At 37.3% G+C, this 14,485-nt stretch overlaps 1 protein-coding gene across 1 annotated transcript in view; it reads right to left on the bottom strand.

Annotated features, from left to right (window-relative positions):
- Positions 1–1,684: 1,684 nt before the first annotated feature.
- The window catches only part of cachd1 (cache domain containing 1), a 79,727-nt gene continuing 66,926 nt past the window's right edge, over positions 1,685–14,485 (bottom strand). Inside the window, exons 19-27 of the mRNA XM_032571708.1 lie at positions 13,591–13,707; positions 13,085–13,245; positions 12,760–12,846; positions 11,445–11,561; positions 10,149–10,300; positions 9,272–9,433; positions 7,469–7,546; positions 7,263–7,364; positions 1,685–4,707 (exon numbers count right to left, since the gene is read on the bottom strand). Of these exons, the coding sequence (XP_032427599.1) occupies positions 4,457–4,707; positions 7,263–7,364; positions 7,469–7,546; positions 9,272–9,433; positions 10,149–10,300; positions 11,445–11,561; positions 12,760–12,846; positions 13,085–13,245; positions 13,591–13,707 (1,227 nt within the window). The 3' untranslated portion in view covers positions 1,685–4,456. The remainder of the gene's footprint in view (positions 4,708–7,262; positions 7,365–7,468; positions 7,547–9,271; positions 9,434–10,148; positions 10,301–11,444; positions 11,562–12,759; positions 12,847–13,084; positions 13,246–13,590; positions 13,708–14,485) is intronic.

Raw genomic sequence — 14,485 nt, 5'->3', positions numbered from 1 at the left:
ATCTCAAAACTAAAATGCCTGTTTTCTGTAAAATATCTTTAACTTAATTTGATTGAACAGAGAGAATTTAAAAACAAATCCAATTAGGAGATGAATTTACATTTGGACTTTGAGTAGACCATCCCAAGACATTTCGTTGTTCCTCTGGTTGTATGTTGAGGGTCAGTGTCCTGCACTCCAGTCCAGCATCAGGTTGGACTCAACTGCCATGTGGACTGGTACCAACCTTGTGTGTGACTTTTATCACCACTAATATAACATTTAATTATTTTATCTTTAATATTCTCCATTCATTTCTGGTATGACCAGTTTTATGATGAAGCTAGAATCTGTGTGACCATCTGTATTTCAGTCCAGCTGCTCAACTCTGAAATGCTTTAGAGCAACTCACACTTAGGAATTACTATATTCTGTGTACACAGATTGTTCTAATATGCCACATGAGTAGAGCAGCAAACAGACTTTCCCTTAAAGGTGCAGTGATACCTTGGTTTGGTGGTGGCCTTAATACAAAAACCTTTAAGGGTTTTTTGTATTAGTTCTCAGCCATTCATTGTTTTCGTTTTTGTAGGGATAAAAAAGTGAGATGGAGTAAAGTCGTAAGGCCGTAGTGTTTTAAAGCCGTTTCCGCCCTGTGTGCCAGGTGAGGCTACAAAGCAGTCCTTATGGAAATTTACATTAAATTTGCTTATGTGGAAGAAATCAACACGCCACCTCCTGATCTGTCCTCTATGACTTTATGAACTAAAGGTTTCATTCCAGGTGGAACGTTAAAGCCTCAGCTGTTTTATTTCCAGTAGCTTCTTTTTAAAAGAAGGTTTTTGCAAATCTAGTGGCCTTTATTCATTAGTAGCTGGAGAGGAAGTAGGGCAGAGAGAGAAGGGGACAACAGGGAGGGAATGGAGTAACAAAAGACTGCAGGAGGTCAAATTGACCACTTTTCTCCACTTTTTTCTTGCACTACTCTCAAATGTGCACTACTTTTTTTCTCCATAGAAGCTACATCTGGTCTGGCTACGCTAACTTCCAGAAGGTACATTAGCTGACATAACGCTGCCAGCAATAGAAAGTTCTCCCATTCCTGACATTAAATTTTTATTTTTTATCAACATGGAAAGTACTCCTACATCAGCTCTTCTGTTTCTTTTTTGTGTATCTGCTCTGTTTTCTCAAACCCCCAGGTTTGGTGGTGGCAGATAGCTGTTGGATGTACTGCGCCCGGTTCTGGAACGTTCTTCCTGTTAAAGGGGAGGTTTTTCTTCTCCACTGTCTCTACATGTTTGTTGTAAAGTCAATGCAATCGATTGTTGTTGCTATGTGCTCATCTAGGACGGAATGCTGCAAATGAACGACATGATGCAATCTGCTGGTTTTAATTAGACAGAAAACTTTTTAAACTAATTTGAATAACTATTAATCCTACTGTTTGATAAGTAGGATCAATTGGAATGTATGTGTGGTTGGACTGACGCAAATTTCCAGTAGTTCTGATTTAAAACTCTACTAAACATTCATGTTTTTGGATTGGTGGAGGAAGCCGGAATACCTGAAGAGAACCCACAATTAGTAGAGAACATTCACAGGATTCAAACCAAAGACGCTGCAGTGAATAAAAAGTTATTTAGAAATCATTTAGCCTCCTGTCTGACATCATGCTGATATCTTAGGAATCACAGACAGACAGTTTAACTGTAAAATGCACTTTATCACATTCACATTGCAATTAATCTCAGTTAACTGTATACGATACATTGGGAGCGGGGTTGGGTGACGTACACATGTTCCTTCAGTCAATAACTTGTAATTCTGTGTTCTGTATAAACACACTATTTTTTAAGCCTGTTTGGAAATACTGCTGAAACAAAAAGGTGTAGATTTCAGTTTGTAGGGAAAAAAGCTTCCATTTTCTGTATGCCTGTTCCACTCGAATCAAAAGATGCAACTCTTCTGTAGAGTTTTCTTCTCAAAGGAAAAAAAGTGAAACACATTAAAAGTTAGGCAGAAACATTTGGTTTGGTCGTTAATGAAAAACTGTCGAATCTAATTTAGTGTGTGGAGAGTTGTTCTGTATTTTACATAGTTTTCAAAGACACACAATAATAAACCTTTAAAAACTACAATTCTCTTAAACATAAACTGTGTATTAAAATCCCAAGTACTGACTTCCATCCAATATGGACCTAAAGAAAAATAAGCCTAAAAAATAAAAGAAAAACATCCAAGGCATCAAAAATATAGCGAGACACCATGAACAGACGATTCAATATCTGAATATCAACATTTGCTGTTTTTTTAAATGAGTGTACAGGACATTAATAACTATTCATGACTCTGTATTTACACTTTATAATGAATCTCTGCAGAACAATAGACATCTTGGCATCCATAAGATGCCACACCAACAGGATCTGATCAAAACAAAAGCACGGAAAGAAGCAACCTCTCGGGAGAAACAGAGAATTTTCATTCATAATAAATTCAGCTATTATTCTCTAACACTATTTTAAAAAAATAATGCTTTCAAGGAAAGTGTTTCTGGTGGATAATTACACATTCATCACACATTGTCATTTTCTCTGACACACACAAACACATAAAAACAAACGAACAGTTTGAGTGGTTAACCACAGAGGAGCCGACAGTCGGGTGTAAACCTCTGCCCAGCAGCAGCGTTCCTTTCCTTCCATTCTGATAAGAACGACGTCGATGCACACAGCCTTCACACGCAGCACATGCAGCATCAGCTTGGCCTCAAAGGCAAAAAGGTTGTAGTGAGACAACGTCCTCTCCCGCTTTTCTATTCAGGACAGAAAATGTCCGCCTACGCCAGGAACTCTTAAAGGATCCCCCAATTATCATCCTGACACAAATCTCCCCGGCAGTGACTAAAGCCAGGAATGGTTTTTTGCTGGTGCTGGCTTCAGCTGCTGCTCCTCCATCTACCAAAGGTTGAACTTATATTTCTTTTTCTTTTAAACGAGCACAAAAAATTCTGTCTTAGTTGTGGAGAATAATTTTCCACCTCCATCGAAAATGCTTCATCTGAACAACAATACACATACCTCGGGAAAACTGAAATATGTGCTACATGTCATGACACAGAATAAGGCTCACTGTCTTAATTTTTTCACCCCCAAATTAAGCTTCTTACACAATTTTAACATGTTTAATGATGTTTTGAGTTTAACATGAGTTTGTTCTCACCATAATAAGCTTGAAAATGGCACAAAAAAATACTTGCAATTCATTCCGTTTCCTCTCAAGTTTGACAGAGAGAACATCTTAAATTGATATTAAACTGGTATCTTTACTGCTGCATAATCTGATTATCATAAGGTAACAAGCTTTAAAACTAATTTTATTTCATCATCTATGTCAGGGATGTGTAACCTTTATAATCCAAAGAGCCAACTCCTTATGAGCTGCAAATGGAACGAGACTGAAAATGAATAATTTGTGAAAAATGTCACAATATAAAAATATTGTTGCAATTAAAAAAAACAGTTTCATTTAACCTATGATGACAGTAAAAATAGATCTAAAAATGTAATGGTGTTTTTCTTTTATATTTTCAGGGCAGAAAAAAAGCAAAAGTAATGAGCCTTAAATCTGATGCGCTGTTTGCAAAATTACTTACTGCCTCACTGCTTTGTCAGCTCTTGAAGATCTACGTCTTTAATAAATAGTAGAAAAATAATATTGTACTCATAAAGTGTTTATGTATTTATGCAAAATGTTGAAGAATTTTCTTCCCTATGTTGACATTCACAAACATTCATGAAAGTGTTCAGGTATCACCCGACAGCATGTTGGATGACACCAGAAGCCTCTTTTTTGGAGAAAGGCTACAACTCCCAGATAAACTCTGGAGACCAGAAAGTTGAGAGAAAAGTAACGTTAGAGTTCCACTAGACGCAGCTCTTTGTTAGGGAGTAAAAAATATATTTTTTTCTGTTTTTCAGATATGCTGACCCCTGGTGTGAATCTCTGGGCAAGAGCCCTTTGAAGGGGTGCCACCTATTTTGGGCTGGATTTATAGTCAAGAAAGTTCCATACTGGACCCAACCTTGAAAGATTTGTGTCTCTGCTCAAAGTTTTTGGGCTCCAGTTGTTTCCTGTTCTCATTAAAATTGTGAGTTCTGAATCCTTCAAATGGAAAAAACTGGAAATCCCAACTGCTTACACGTACTGGCGCAGGGCTGCCTTATGCATGTGCTTTAAGTTAGGCTGAATTAAAGAGGGGATGAGAGAAAGAAGATGTTGCCACGACGACACATTGTGGCATCATTCATAATTCAGAGTGCGAATCCGAGCAGCTCTGAGGTACTGGGTCCAGCTGTGGTAATCTTCCTCCACTCATCTGAACCTTGAAGTACACAGTGTGGATCGTCTCATTAAACTCAAATGTTTTACAAAAATAGTCTTTTATTAAAAACTAGTTCAATCCCCTGGAGCATCAGCACTCTGCGTCCACGCTGTGCACAGTCACGGCGGCCTGCAGGTGATGTGTCTGCGTGTGCAGCGGGTGGTGGTGGGTGTGCACGTGTCGGTACGGGTGGAACTTGTGGCTCAGCAGCGCGGCTGTCTGAGGGGGCGTGTCCAGGTCCATGTCGTCGTCGTGGTTACCGACGTCGACCCCTGCCGAGAGGGGGTCGTTGTTTCCGGGCGGATTCTCGCTGTCCTCCTGTGGACTCATGGTGCTGTAGCCTGAACGCAGAGATTGATCAGGTTACCATCTTCCTTAATATATAAAAATACTTTCTTTAAATTTCAATAATTCTATGGTTACTATTGGAAAAGATTTGATTCAGTAATCATTTTTGGTTGTCAGACAACAACAGATTTTATTTTATTAAAGTTTGAAATCCAAAAAGATTTAAAATCCAACAGAAGTTGAAAATGGGAAGTCGCCCTTGACAACATCATTCCTGAACGGATGCAGATTTACAAATTCAATGCAGAGAGAATAACAAGAAAGGGTGAAAATGCCCAATGATTGAAGAAGAGGAGGGGCGAAACGAATGAAAGAGATGAAGCAGGAGCTTGAAACCATCCTCAGAATTACAATAAGTTTTATTGGCTAAAATAGTGGGAACAAACAAGACATTTGACTTCAGTGTCAAAAGCGCTAACAATTTACAGACATCAAATATAAACATAGTAAATGACTTTTAGAGGAAATAAAATAAAGGATAAAGAAACAATTTGTAAAAATGAAAGGCAGGTTAAAATAATTAATATATGCAGTGGTGGGAACACTTCCACTAACTCACTACCGTAGTAGCGCTTTAGCTAACTTTGAAAACATTTAGCACACCTAGGTCACCTGGAGAAAACTTTTCTGGATAAATATTAAAGCGCTAATTTACGTGGTTGTTTTGTAACCTTTCAGTTGAATAAAATTCAACATCTGTGTTGAAGTTTTGATTATCGACTTAAATATTCTTCAAGTAGTTAGTCGTTTCCATAGTTGCTCTTATTTTGAATGGGGTGAAACCTTTTTACACAGTAGTTCTGTTTCCTCTCCTCACATTCCCTCTGTTAATGGTAGGGAAGAAATTATTATTTCCACCATTAGTCCAAATGAGTAGCTAGCTTGAGGATATTGTTTAGTGGTTGTTATGCAGATGTTAGTCTGTGCTGCAGTAATTTTAAAAATGCTACATTTAAATTTATTGAACAGAATAGCTGGATTAGTTCGTTTTTGTACATTTCTAAGAGTGAGATTATGCTGCTGTAATAAAAGATTCATTTATTTTGTGGCTTATTATGCAGCTGTATTCTGTACCAGTGGTGCTAATAAGTGCAGAGGGTGCTGCATGCAGAAAAGACACAAGGAGTACAACTAGAAAGTGTTCCAACTCATTTGTTCTGTTTCACCATCTGTGGTGCTACATTCAGCAGAAACGCTCGCACATTCTGATTTTGTTTCATTTTAGCCCACTCTCTTCTCTTCAAGTTCACCCTTGTTCTCCGTCAAACATCGGTTATGCAACAAGTATGAGAGATCCTGGTTGCCAGGAAGTGGAATGATGCCACATATGTGGGAGGCAGAGAGCCTGTGTGGGTGAAAGTGTCCGTCCACAGCAAGTGTCAGACTTAGAAAATTCTTAAAAAGCAAACATGAGCCAGTCAGCTCAGATGAAGAGAAAATCAGGGTTCAGGCTTGTTATTAATGCGAAGAATAAAAGGAGAGCTCCGAACTGGGAGCGAAGGGAGAATGTGAAACTGAACCGAACAATTATTCAGGTTTCTTTTTTTGAACTTTAGGAAGCCTTGAAAAAGGAAGGTTTTCCTGTTTTCTAAGTGTCACAGAAAGTTCAGGGTCTGGACAGAGAATTAAGAAACCTTCATCTTTTTCACGTTACATGCTGATGTAATAAAACAAAACCTAGCTACCAGAGTGATTTTTGCCCAGTCTTATTTGCAAAACAACTTAACAGCTTATTTAATTGGAATTTTTTTCAAGGATTGTGATACACCATGTTGGATTCAGGTCTGGACTTTGACTGGGCCATTCTAACACCCTATTTGTAGCTCTGGCAGTAAGTTAGGGGTCGTCTCAGGATGTTTTTCCAGTGTTGCACTTATTTAACTCCATCCATCTTCCCACCAACTCTGACCCTCAGTCCCAGTAAAAGGCCTTCCCACAGCATAACACCACTGTGTTTGACATAGTGCAAGTTTTCTGTCACATGGTTGCATGCATACCAAAATATTCAGCTTCTATTTGAATTTGGTCCACATGATACTGCTTGGTCTAATGTTCTCTAACAAACATCTGACGGCTTCATAGTAGTAGCAGAATTAGAAACCAAATATCTGAACTCTGTTAACTAATTGGGTCATTTCTGGAGCCAACTGGTGCTCTGGATGTTATTTAGGGTGACTGAGTAAAAGGGGACACTTTTTGTAAAAAAAAAAAAAAAAAGAATACTTTACGTTTTGCAGCACTCTGCTTTTGTTTTTTTCAATTTAAAATGCCTACAAAATCCATTGAAATCTCAATATGACAAAAAATTATTATATACTCTTTAGTCTGTCAGCAGACCATCAATAAATCAACCGGTTTTAACAGAGTTAGAACCTGAGATTAAATAACAGGTTTACAATATGTTTGAAATATGTATTTCAGGAAAACAAATAGGATAAAAGAAACTTTAGCAATTTTAAATAAACTCAAAAATCAATATGTATGTATGTTTACCTTCACATTTTCCAGCAGCATTTATGTGTCTTACTAAATAAAGTGTTTGTCTCACCGTGGTCGCTCTCTGTCCCTGATCGGCCCCAGTACCTCCGTCTCCGTTCAGGACTGTGAGTGTGTCTCTCAATGACTGCAGCTATGAATCTGGTGTTACTGACTGAAAGTTAAGACAGCACACAGGTTAGCAAGGTGCTAAATGGAAGCTTTATTAAAAAAATAGGAGAGAAATGTTTGAAAATAGATTTAATGTGGTGCACTTACTGATTCCTCTGTCTTCATGACTGTCTTCGTCTCTCTCGTCTCTTTCATTGTCGAGGTTGGACATTCTCACAGACATTTCTGGAGGAAAAGTAGAGAAAAATGACATAAAATAGGACACTCCTCACTGCGCAAGCATTCAACAGGTTAGGTGTGAAATGTTAAAAGAAAGGACAGAACTGCATTGTTTTAGTGTCAAAGTGGCTCTTCTTATAGACTAAAAAGAAGAGTTAAGGAATAATTAAATTTACAAATTTGTTCAAAACCAAAACATTTGCCAACAGTTTAATGATTGTCAAGTTTTTTCAAGTTTGGTTTACTGTGCAATTCCCCACTTAAAAGGGATAGTCTCTACTATGAATCTTAACTGGGTATCACTCAAAGAACCTTCACTTTAGCTGACCCGTCTTTATTTTTATATGATGGTCATCATAGTTTTTAGCCTTCTAGCCACATAGGTGAAAAACCTCAAAAGAAACAGAAACATTTATTACATTTTGAAATTAACAAGATAAATACATTGTGAAATAATCAAACAGATTTCCACCCCTTTAAACCAATTATTCCAAAAGTATAATAAATAGCAAATATTTTATAGTAAAATTCAACACCAATAAATAAATTAGCATATTTATCAACATTTTGTTAAATATATTTTTAGTCAAAATCCTATTCAACATTTATTCATTTTCACTTTCTACCATAAATAATAAACACCAAGTGTTTTTTTTGTTTTTTTTTAAAGTTACTCGCTTGATTTGATTTGAATATTAAAACTGTTCAGTACAATAATCAATCAGAGTCCATGTGCTGCTCCAGTGAGACTCAGGAAATAAGCAACAGCATTGTGAGGCTTACCGGCTGTCCTTCACAGTTTGTAGAAAACTTCTGCACAGTTCTGAATTTCTATGTGCTGCCAGCACTGTTTGCTTCTCATGCTGTGGCACTTCTTCAAACAGGAGTGACAGGTCAGTCACACCAAAAGTACCTGCACTCTCTGATTGCTAGGAGATTGAGTCCACCTGGTTCTCATCACTAAGCAGCAGAGAAGCTACAGAAAGGTGCAGCAGAGGGGAGTGGCTACCTGGCAGTTTGCCAGAACAATGATTTATAGTCATTATGGTTATTCTACAAGCACCCATTGAAGTATAAATGACAACAGCCTGTCCACAAGACAATAATAACAAAAACAATGACTATATATTTTTCATCTCATCGTGTATTACAAAAACTCATGCTTATCCAAGTAAATCGAGACGAAAAAGGATGAAAACAATGATTGCTTACATGCTGCTTTGAATATAAAGTGAGTGATTGAGCTACTGATGAAATGTGCTGGGCTGACTAATGATTGGGAAGCATAGGCACCTGTTTAAAAGTAGAACATTTAGCATTTTGATGGCATGGAGAATTTAAAAGTGGATATAAAAAGCAGAGTGCAGCAGTGACTAAAGAAGCAGCTGTTGCTCTTAAACCCTTTTTCAAGCGTCAAATATAACGTTTTTCCCAACTGATCTAAAGTGTTTACTAATTTTCTTAATTAGTAGATAGATTTTTTAAACACATATTTCCTTTGGTAAACTGATACAAAAAGTTAACATGAACCTTTTTATTCACAAGTAAAACTCTGAAAAATGTGGTGTACATTTGTTTCCAGCCCCACTTACTTCAACCTCATTTTCATGTTATTATATTGGATATTGTTTTTGTTTAATTAGAAAATGTCAAAAATATAATGCTTCATCTGCAGTTGCCTCGATAAAGATACACCGTCTCTTTAAGACATGAATCTGTCCCCACACTCACCCTGTGCAGCAAGTGGTGACATGTGCTGGTGTGAGCGTCTGTGGATCTGATGTCTGTAGGCGTACACGGCCAGCACCAGCACCATGATGCATCCCATGATGCCCCCAGCGACCGGACCCACAGGGGCGCTCTTGATCATGTTCAAGGATGCCACTTCCTCATCTGCAAAATAAGCAAAAAGAACGATGAAGACGACCGTTTTTACTGATTTTCAAGTAACATTTCCGCTGTTTTTGAACATCTGCTTTTCTGCACTGGACTGAGATATTGCATTGTAAATACTCTGTTGTCTCTTTTAATGTTCAACACATACATATGTATGCACATGGACAAAAAAAATTACCATACTCATTTGCACATTCCTTGGATTACAATTTCTTTATTGCTTATAACTGTAGACCATTCTTATGTTGTAAAGTATATTATTATCATTGTTGTTGTTATTGTTCGTTTTTTTGGAATTTTTGTGTGAACCTCTTGATCCTGCAGTTACACCTGAACATCACCTCTGGTAGACAGTGAAGGATATTTCTATTTTTATTTTTTTAAAGGATCAGTTAAAAACCCTCCAAAAGCCTGAAGGAGAGACAAAATCTAACTATTTATTCTGAGATTCAAACCCCTGCTGCGATGCTGGTTCATTTTTATACATTATTTCTGTTCTATCATACGTGTGAAAGATTATTCAACGCATGGCGGACAGCCAAAGCTGTTGAGAAAACATGTACACACATTTTTTAGGGAAAAAAAAGAATAACAGTCCATAAATTACATGATTAGAGAGCTGCTATTTCAAAGCAAATGTGTTCTTGTATTTAGTAGGTTGTGTATTTTCTTCTATTGAAATGTGGTGATTACCAGAGTTCATTTAACTCACCAATAAGACCCAGACCGTCTGCATATGGACTCTTGGCTCCAACGATGCCTCCAAAGCACTCCTTCTGCAGGGCGCAGTACGGCTTGTCCAGGTGGGTCTTACCGTCGCTGTCCACCATGCACCACTCACAGTCCAGGACACCGAAACAGTCACTAAAACACAGAGCAGCATATGGAGATTAGAACAAGAATATAAATGTGAACGTACTGTGCATATAATAGATTTAGTCCTGTTAGAAGGAATTATCTTCATTCTCAGGATTTTCTTCTATGGCAGGATGCTATAACCAGGCAGTAATGTCAGTTTCACTATAGGACTTCATGTAACAAGAGGTGTTAGGAAGAGTCATTATGATCCCATAAACCTGAGAGCACAGCACCAACTGCCAAGCACGGCAGTGGTGGCAACATGCTGTGGGGATACAGTAAAGTGAATATATTGGCAAAGGAGGGGAATAATAAAATTATTCAACGACCCAAAATGCACATCAAAAGTGGTTTGTGAACAAATAAAGTAGGAAACGTAAAAGTTGTTAAAACCTCAACCCTCCTGAACAGAGGTCAAATATTCAGACAGAATTATTGTTGATGGCAAAAAAAATAAATAAATCTTATTACGACATAAAGTGAGCCCCCACCTATTTGCGGTTCAGTATCCATGGATTCATTAATTTTGCATTTTTGTGTTAAACGTAACTCCAAGTTATTCAGAGAAGATTGACCTTTTCCTAGATTTTTTCATATACAGCATATCTAAAAAAATATTCAAAAGAAATTTTAGATTGGGAAGCTGAAACTGACTGGTGTTTTCAAAGCAGCCAATGCTGGACCACCAGTCATTTTTCTTGGTGCTGATTGACTGCAACCCTTAAGAGTGGAAAGAAGGAAAACTATAAATGATAGCTTAGTGGTAATTCTACAGTTTCCACTGCGTATATTAATGCATATTAAGGTATAGTTGGTGTTTGAAGTATTAAAATATGTAATATATATAATAAATATAGTATATATATAATAAAATATTAACATTTCAGATGGGATCACTGTGGTCCCTCACTCTTGCAAATACTGGGGGTCCACCGTATAATAAATAATTTAATTGGGGCAACATTTTCATACTGAGCCTGTACAGAGATCACAAAATCACTGAAGTTGTGTGATCTACTACACTGAAAAAAAAAAAGCCTATAAAGGTGTTGCATCATATTTTATGCCCTTGCGACTTGCAGGTGCTGGCAATACTTCTCTAAACTTTACAAATATATGCATATTAAAGAAGTGCAGAGAGCGTGTGCACCTGCTGGAGTATCTCTGGCTGCAGCGGGTGTTGATGCACTGCGGCAGGGTGTCGTGCAGACCGGGATCAATCACATTCAGGCTGACTGGTTCTTGATGCACCTCACAGCTGGGGTTCCTGTATAACAAATCAACAGGATGAAGAAGGAAAAAAAACAAAGCGGGGCACTTCAATTGGTTACAGTAAAATGGAAAAAACCCAAAAAACAAAGGAGCTATTCAAATCTAGGAATGAAACATGACTGTATGCAACAGGAGGGAATAAACACCATCATATGGAGTCTGTTAAAGCACAGCGACACAAAAAATAGACAAGCTGACAGTGAAAATGCTAATTACATAAAGCAGGGATCTGAGACATTGACGTGCTGTCACAGGCAGCTGATGGCTGATGAAAGGAGGTGGGTGAAACAACAAGAATGATAGACAGAGAATGATGGACAGATGCGGAGTGACAGACGCAGAGAGGAAAACTGGTAAGGCAGTGAGATAAACAGAGGAGGATGAGAAAACCCACAAAAACATCCGTCTATACAATTTAGTTCATATATAATGGAAATATTATAAGCAAACACTTCTGTAGGGATGAAGGGACAACACTTCTAAATGGATAAAAGTTCAGAGTTAAAGCAGTTTAATTTAATTTAATCTTAAATTACATTCAGAATTTATTTTATGGCTCCGAACCGTCTGACCAAAATGCAAGTTAAAAATTAGTATTTCCTCAATACATTTGTGGGAGTGTGAATGTATTTGAGCCTGTCTGTAAATATGACCTTGTGTAACGAGAGTCAACAATATATTAAGATCTGAAGTAGAATAATTCTCAATCACTGACAAAATAAACAGCGTAAACTAATCATTAAATCAAACATTAAAGTATAACATTAATATAAATTATGGGTGTATGTAAACATCTGATCAGAGACCGTAGTACAGGAGGAAAACATAACATAATATAACATGGGACAGAGAGTAGTTATTGTTTTTTTGTGTTAATTTATAGTTAAATGTGAAAGATTTCTGCTGCGATACTGAGATATGATTAGAGCTTCTCTAATGAGTCATCTGAATACTCAGTGCATTTCTCCCCCCCGTCTTCCCGAATGGTTATTGCGCTCTCTTCTGGACTCCCACTGCTCTACCTTCACACCCAATCCTGAGTCCAAATTACTCTGCAGGTTCCAAGCTGCTTGTTCAGCATTTGGTTTCATCACCAAACTCTCATCTGTTGCTCACTTTCTCTGTTGTCATCCATAAAACAAACTTGTGTTTAGACCTGTGGTAGTAAGACTTGCTTCATTTGTGTGACTGACCTGTTCTCAGCATTGGTGAGGTTGCCTGTGCACTCATTGACCTCCAGAGGGCACTCACATGGACACTCACACTCATTCTGCTCCATCCTGCATAAGGAAGCAGACCAATCAACTTCAAAGTAAATAAAGAATATTATCATTGTCCTTTAGAGTTTAAATACATCTGTTTTAATAAAGATGTACTTAAACGTACATCTTTTGGCAGAATATTTCTTCTGCCTGGGAACTATATTTTAGTTCTGATGCTACATAACCTGTAAAAACTTAAATAAGCTACTATTTTATTCTTTTTTCTAAAGAAAAATAATTTTCTATCAGCAACCACCTGTGGCAGTTGAGGCAGAGGCGGTCCACCGTGCTGCAGGCGCAGAAAGCCAGCGAGTCACACGTCTCATTGACAATGCCAGCAAATGCATTGGTGCCAGGGATTCTAGTCAGGCGATACTTGGAGCAATGGCTGCCATGGACGAGGTTTGTGAGGTCTCCCTGAGTGAGGAAGAGAGACGATGAAACCTATGTCAACCAACCAGTTCACTATTTATGTCTTAATATGCTTTTTAATTCGGTCAGTTAACTCAAATCAGATTTGACTTATTTTTAAAGAAACATGGTTTAGGTTTGTTCGCTATATAGAGTATATATATATATATACATATATATATATAAATAAATAAATACATAAGACTGTGTTACAAAGCTTAACTTTAACCATGAATTGGGAATAGTGAATTTGCAGTACTGAATACCACCACAAGATGGCAGTGCAATACTGCATGATGCATTAGGATTGTCTTTTGGAGTCCTCCTCTGATCCATTGGTTTCTGCCTTACCACTATGCTGGTGTTGAACTTGTAGAAGCGCTGCACTGTCCGGTCGCTGAAGCTGTTGCAAAGATTTTTCTTGACAAAGTTTGGATGGTTCAGGATGTCATTGGCCACGAGTGGCTCCTAAAATAAAACACAAACAAACAACAAACAAGGAAAATGTTAATTTATAATTGCATATAAGTTACTCTTTGCAAAATAAAAATCTTTATACACTTTAAATGCAGGTTGCTTTTATTTTGTTTTCCTGATTTAATACCCAAATATGAAAGGCAGTTTTTACTGAGATTACAATAAGAAAGTGTCTCTAACTAGATAACTGAAAAGGTCATTTTGCCCTATAGTAAATTAAATATAAAGACATTGGAAGGATGGAAGATCATTTGGTATAAGTTGCTTTGCCTGCATATGTAACTTCATCGTAATTTAAACAGTAAATATATTTTATAGACCGTAAGCCTGTAAGTGCTGAAAATGTGAAATATAAATGCTGCATAATCTGCATTTTCTTTGTTTTTTAAAGCAAATTAGTAATCTTAAGAGTCCTTTGTATAAAAATAGAAATTCAATACTAAATGTGGATGATGTGTAATCAAAGTTTGAAACAGCAGTTGGACAACTTATGCACAGGACACATTATGTTTATGTAGGTAACACTTTTACTAGGATTATCCTGAATGGATGGGTTGCGGCTCATTGGTCAAAAACAGAAAAAGTTTGGAATCTATGCAGAAAAATTAGGTGAGGCAGGGGAGACAGCTTTACTAGACCACTGAGGCGACCTAAGATGTTTGTGACCATAAAGTTATTGAACGTAGAACATTCTATCTTTAAAGTAGTTTAACTGTTTCTGTGTACTCTGTAAGTACAAAGGCCTGCCTAATTGAAACTAACTTAATAT

Source organism: Xiphophorus hellerii, chromosome 9 (genome assembly GCF_003331165.1).
Source record: "Xiphophorus hellerii strain 12219 chromosome 9, Xiphophorus_hellerii-4.1, whole genome shotgun sequence".
NCBI lineage: Eukaryota > Metazoa > Chordata > Actinopteri > Cyprinodontiformes > Poeciliidae > Xiphophorus > Xiphophorus hellerii.
This window is presented reverse-complemented; position numbering and strand designations above follow the sequence as displayed.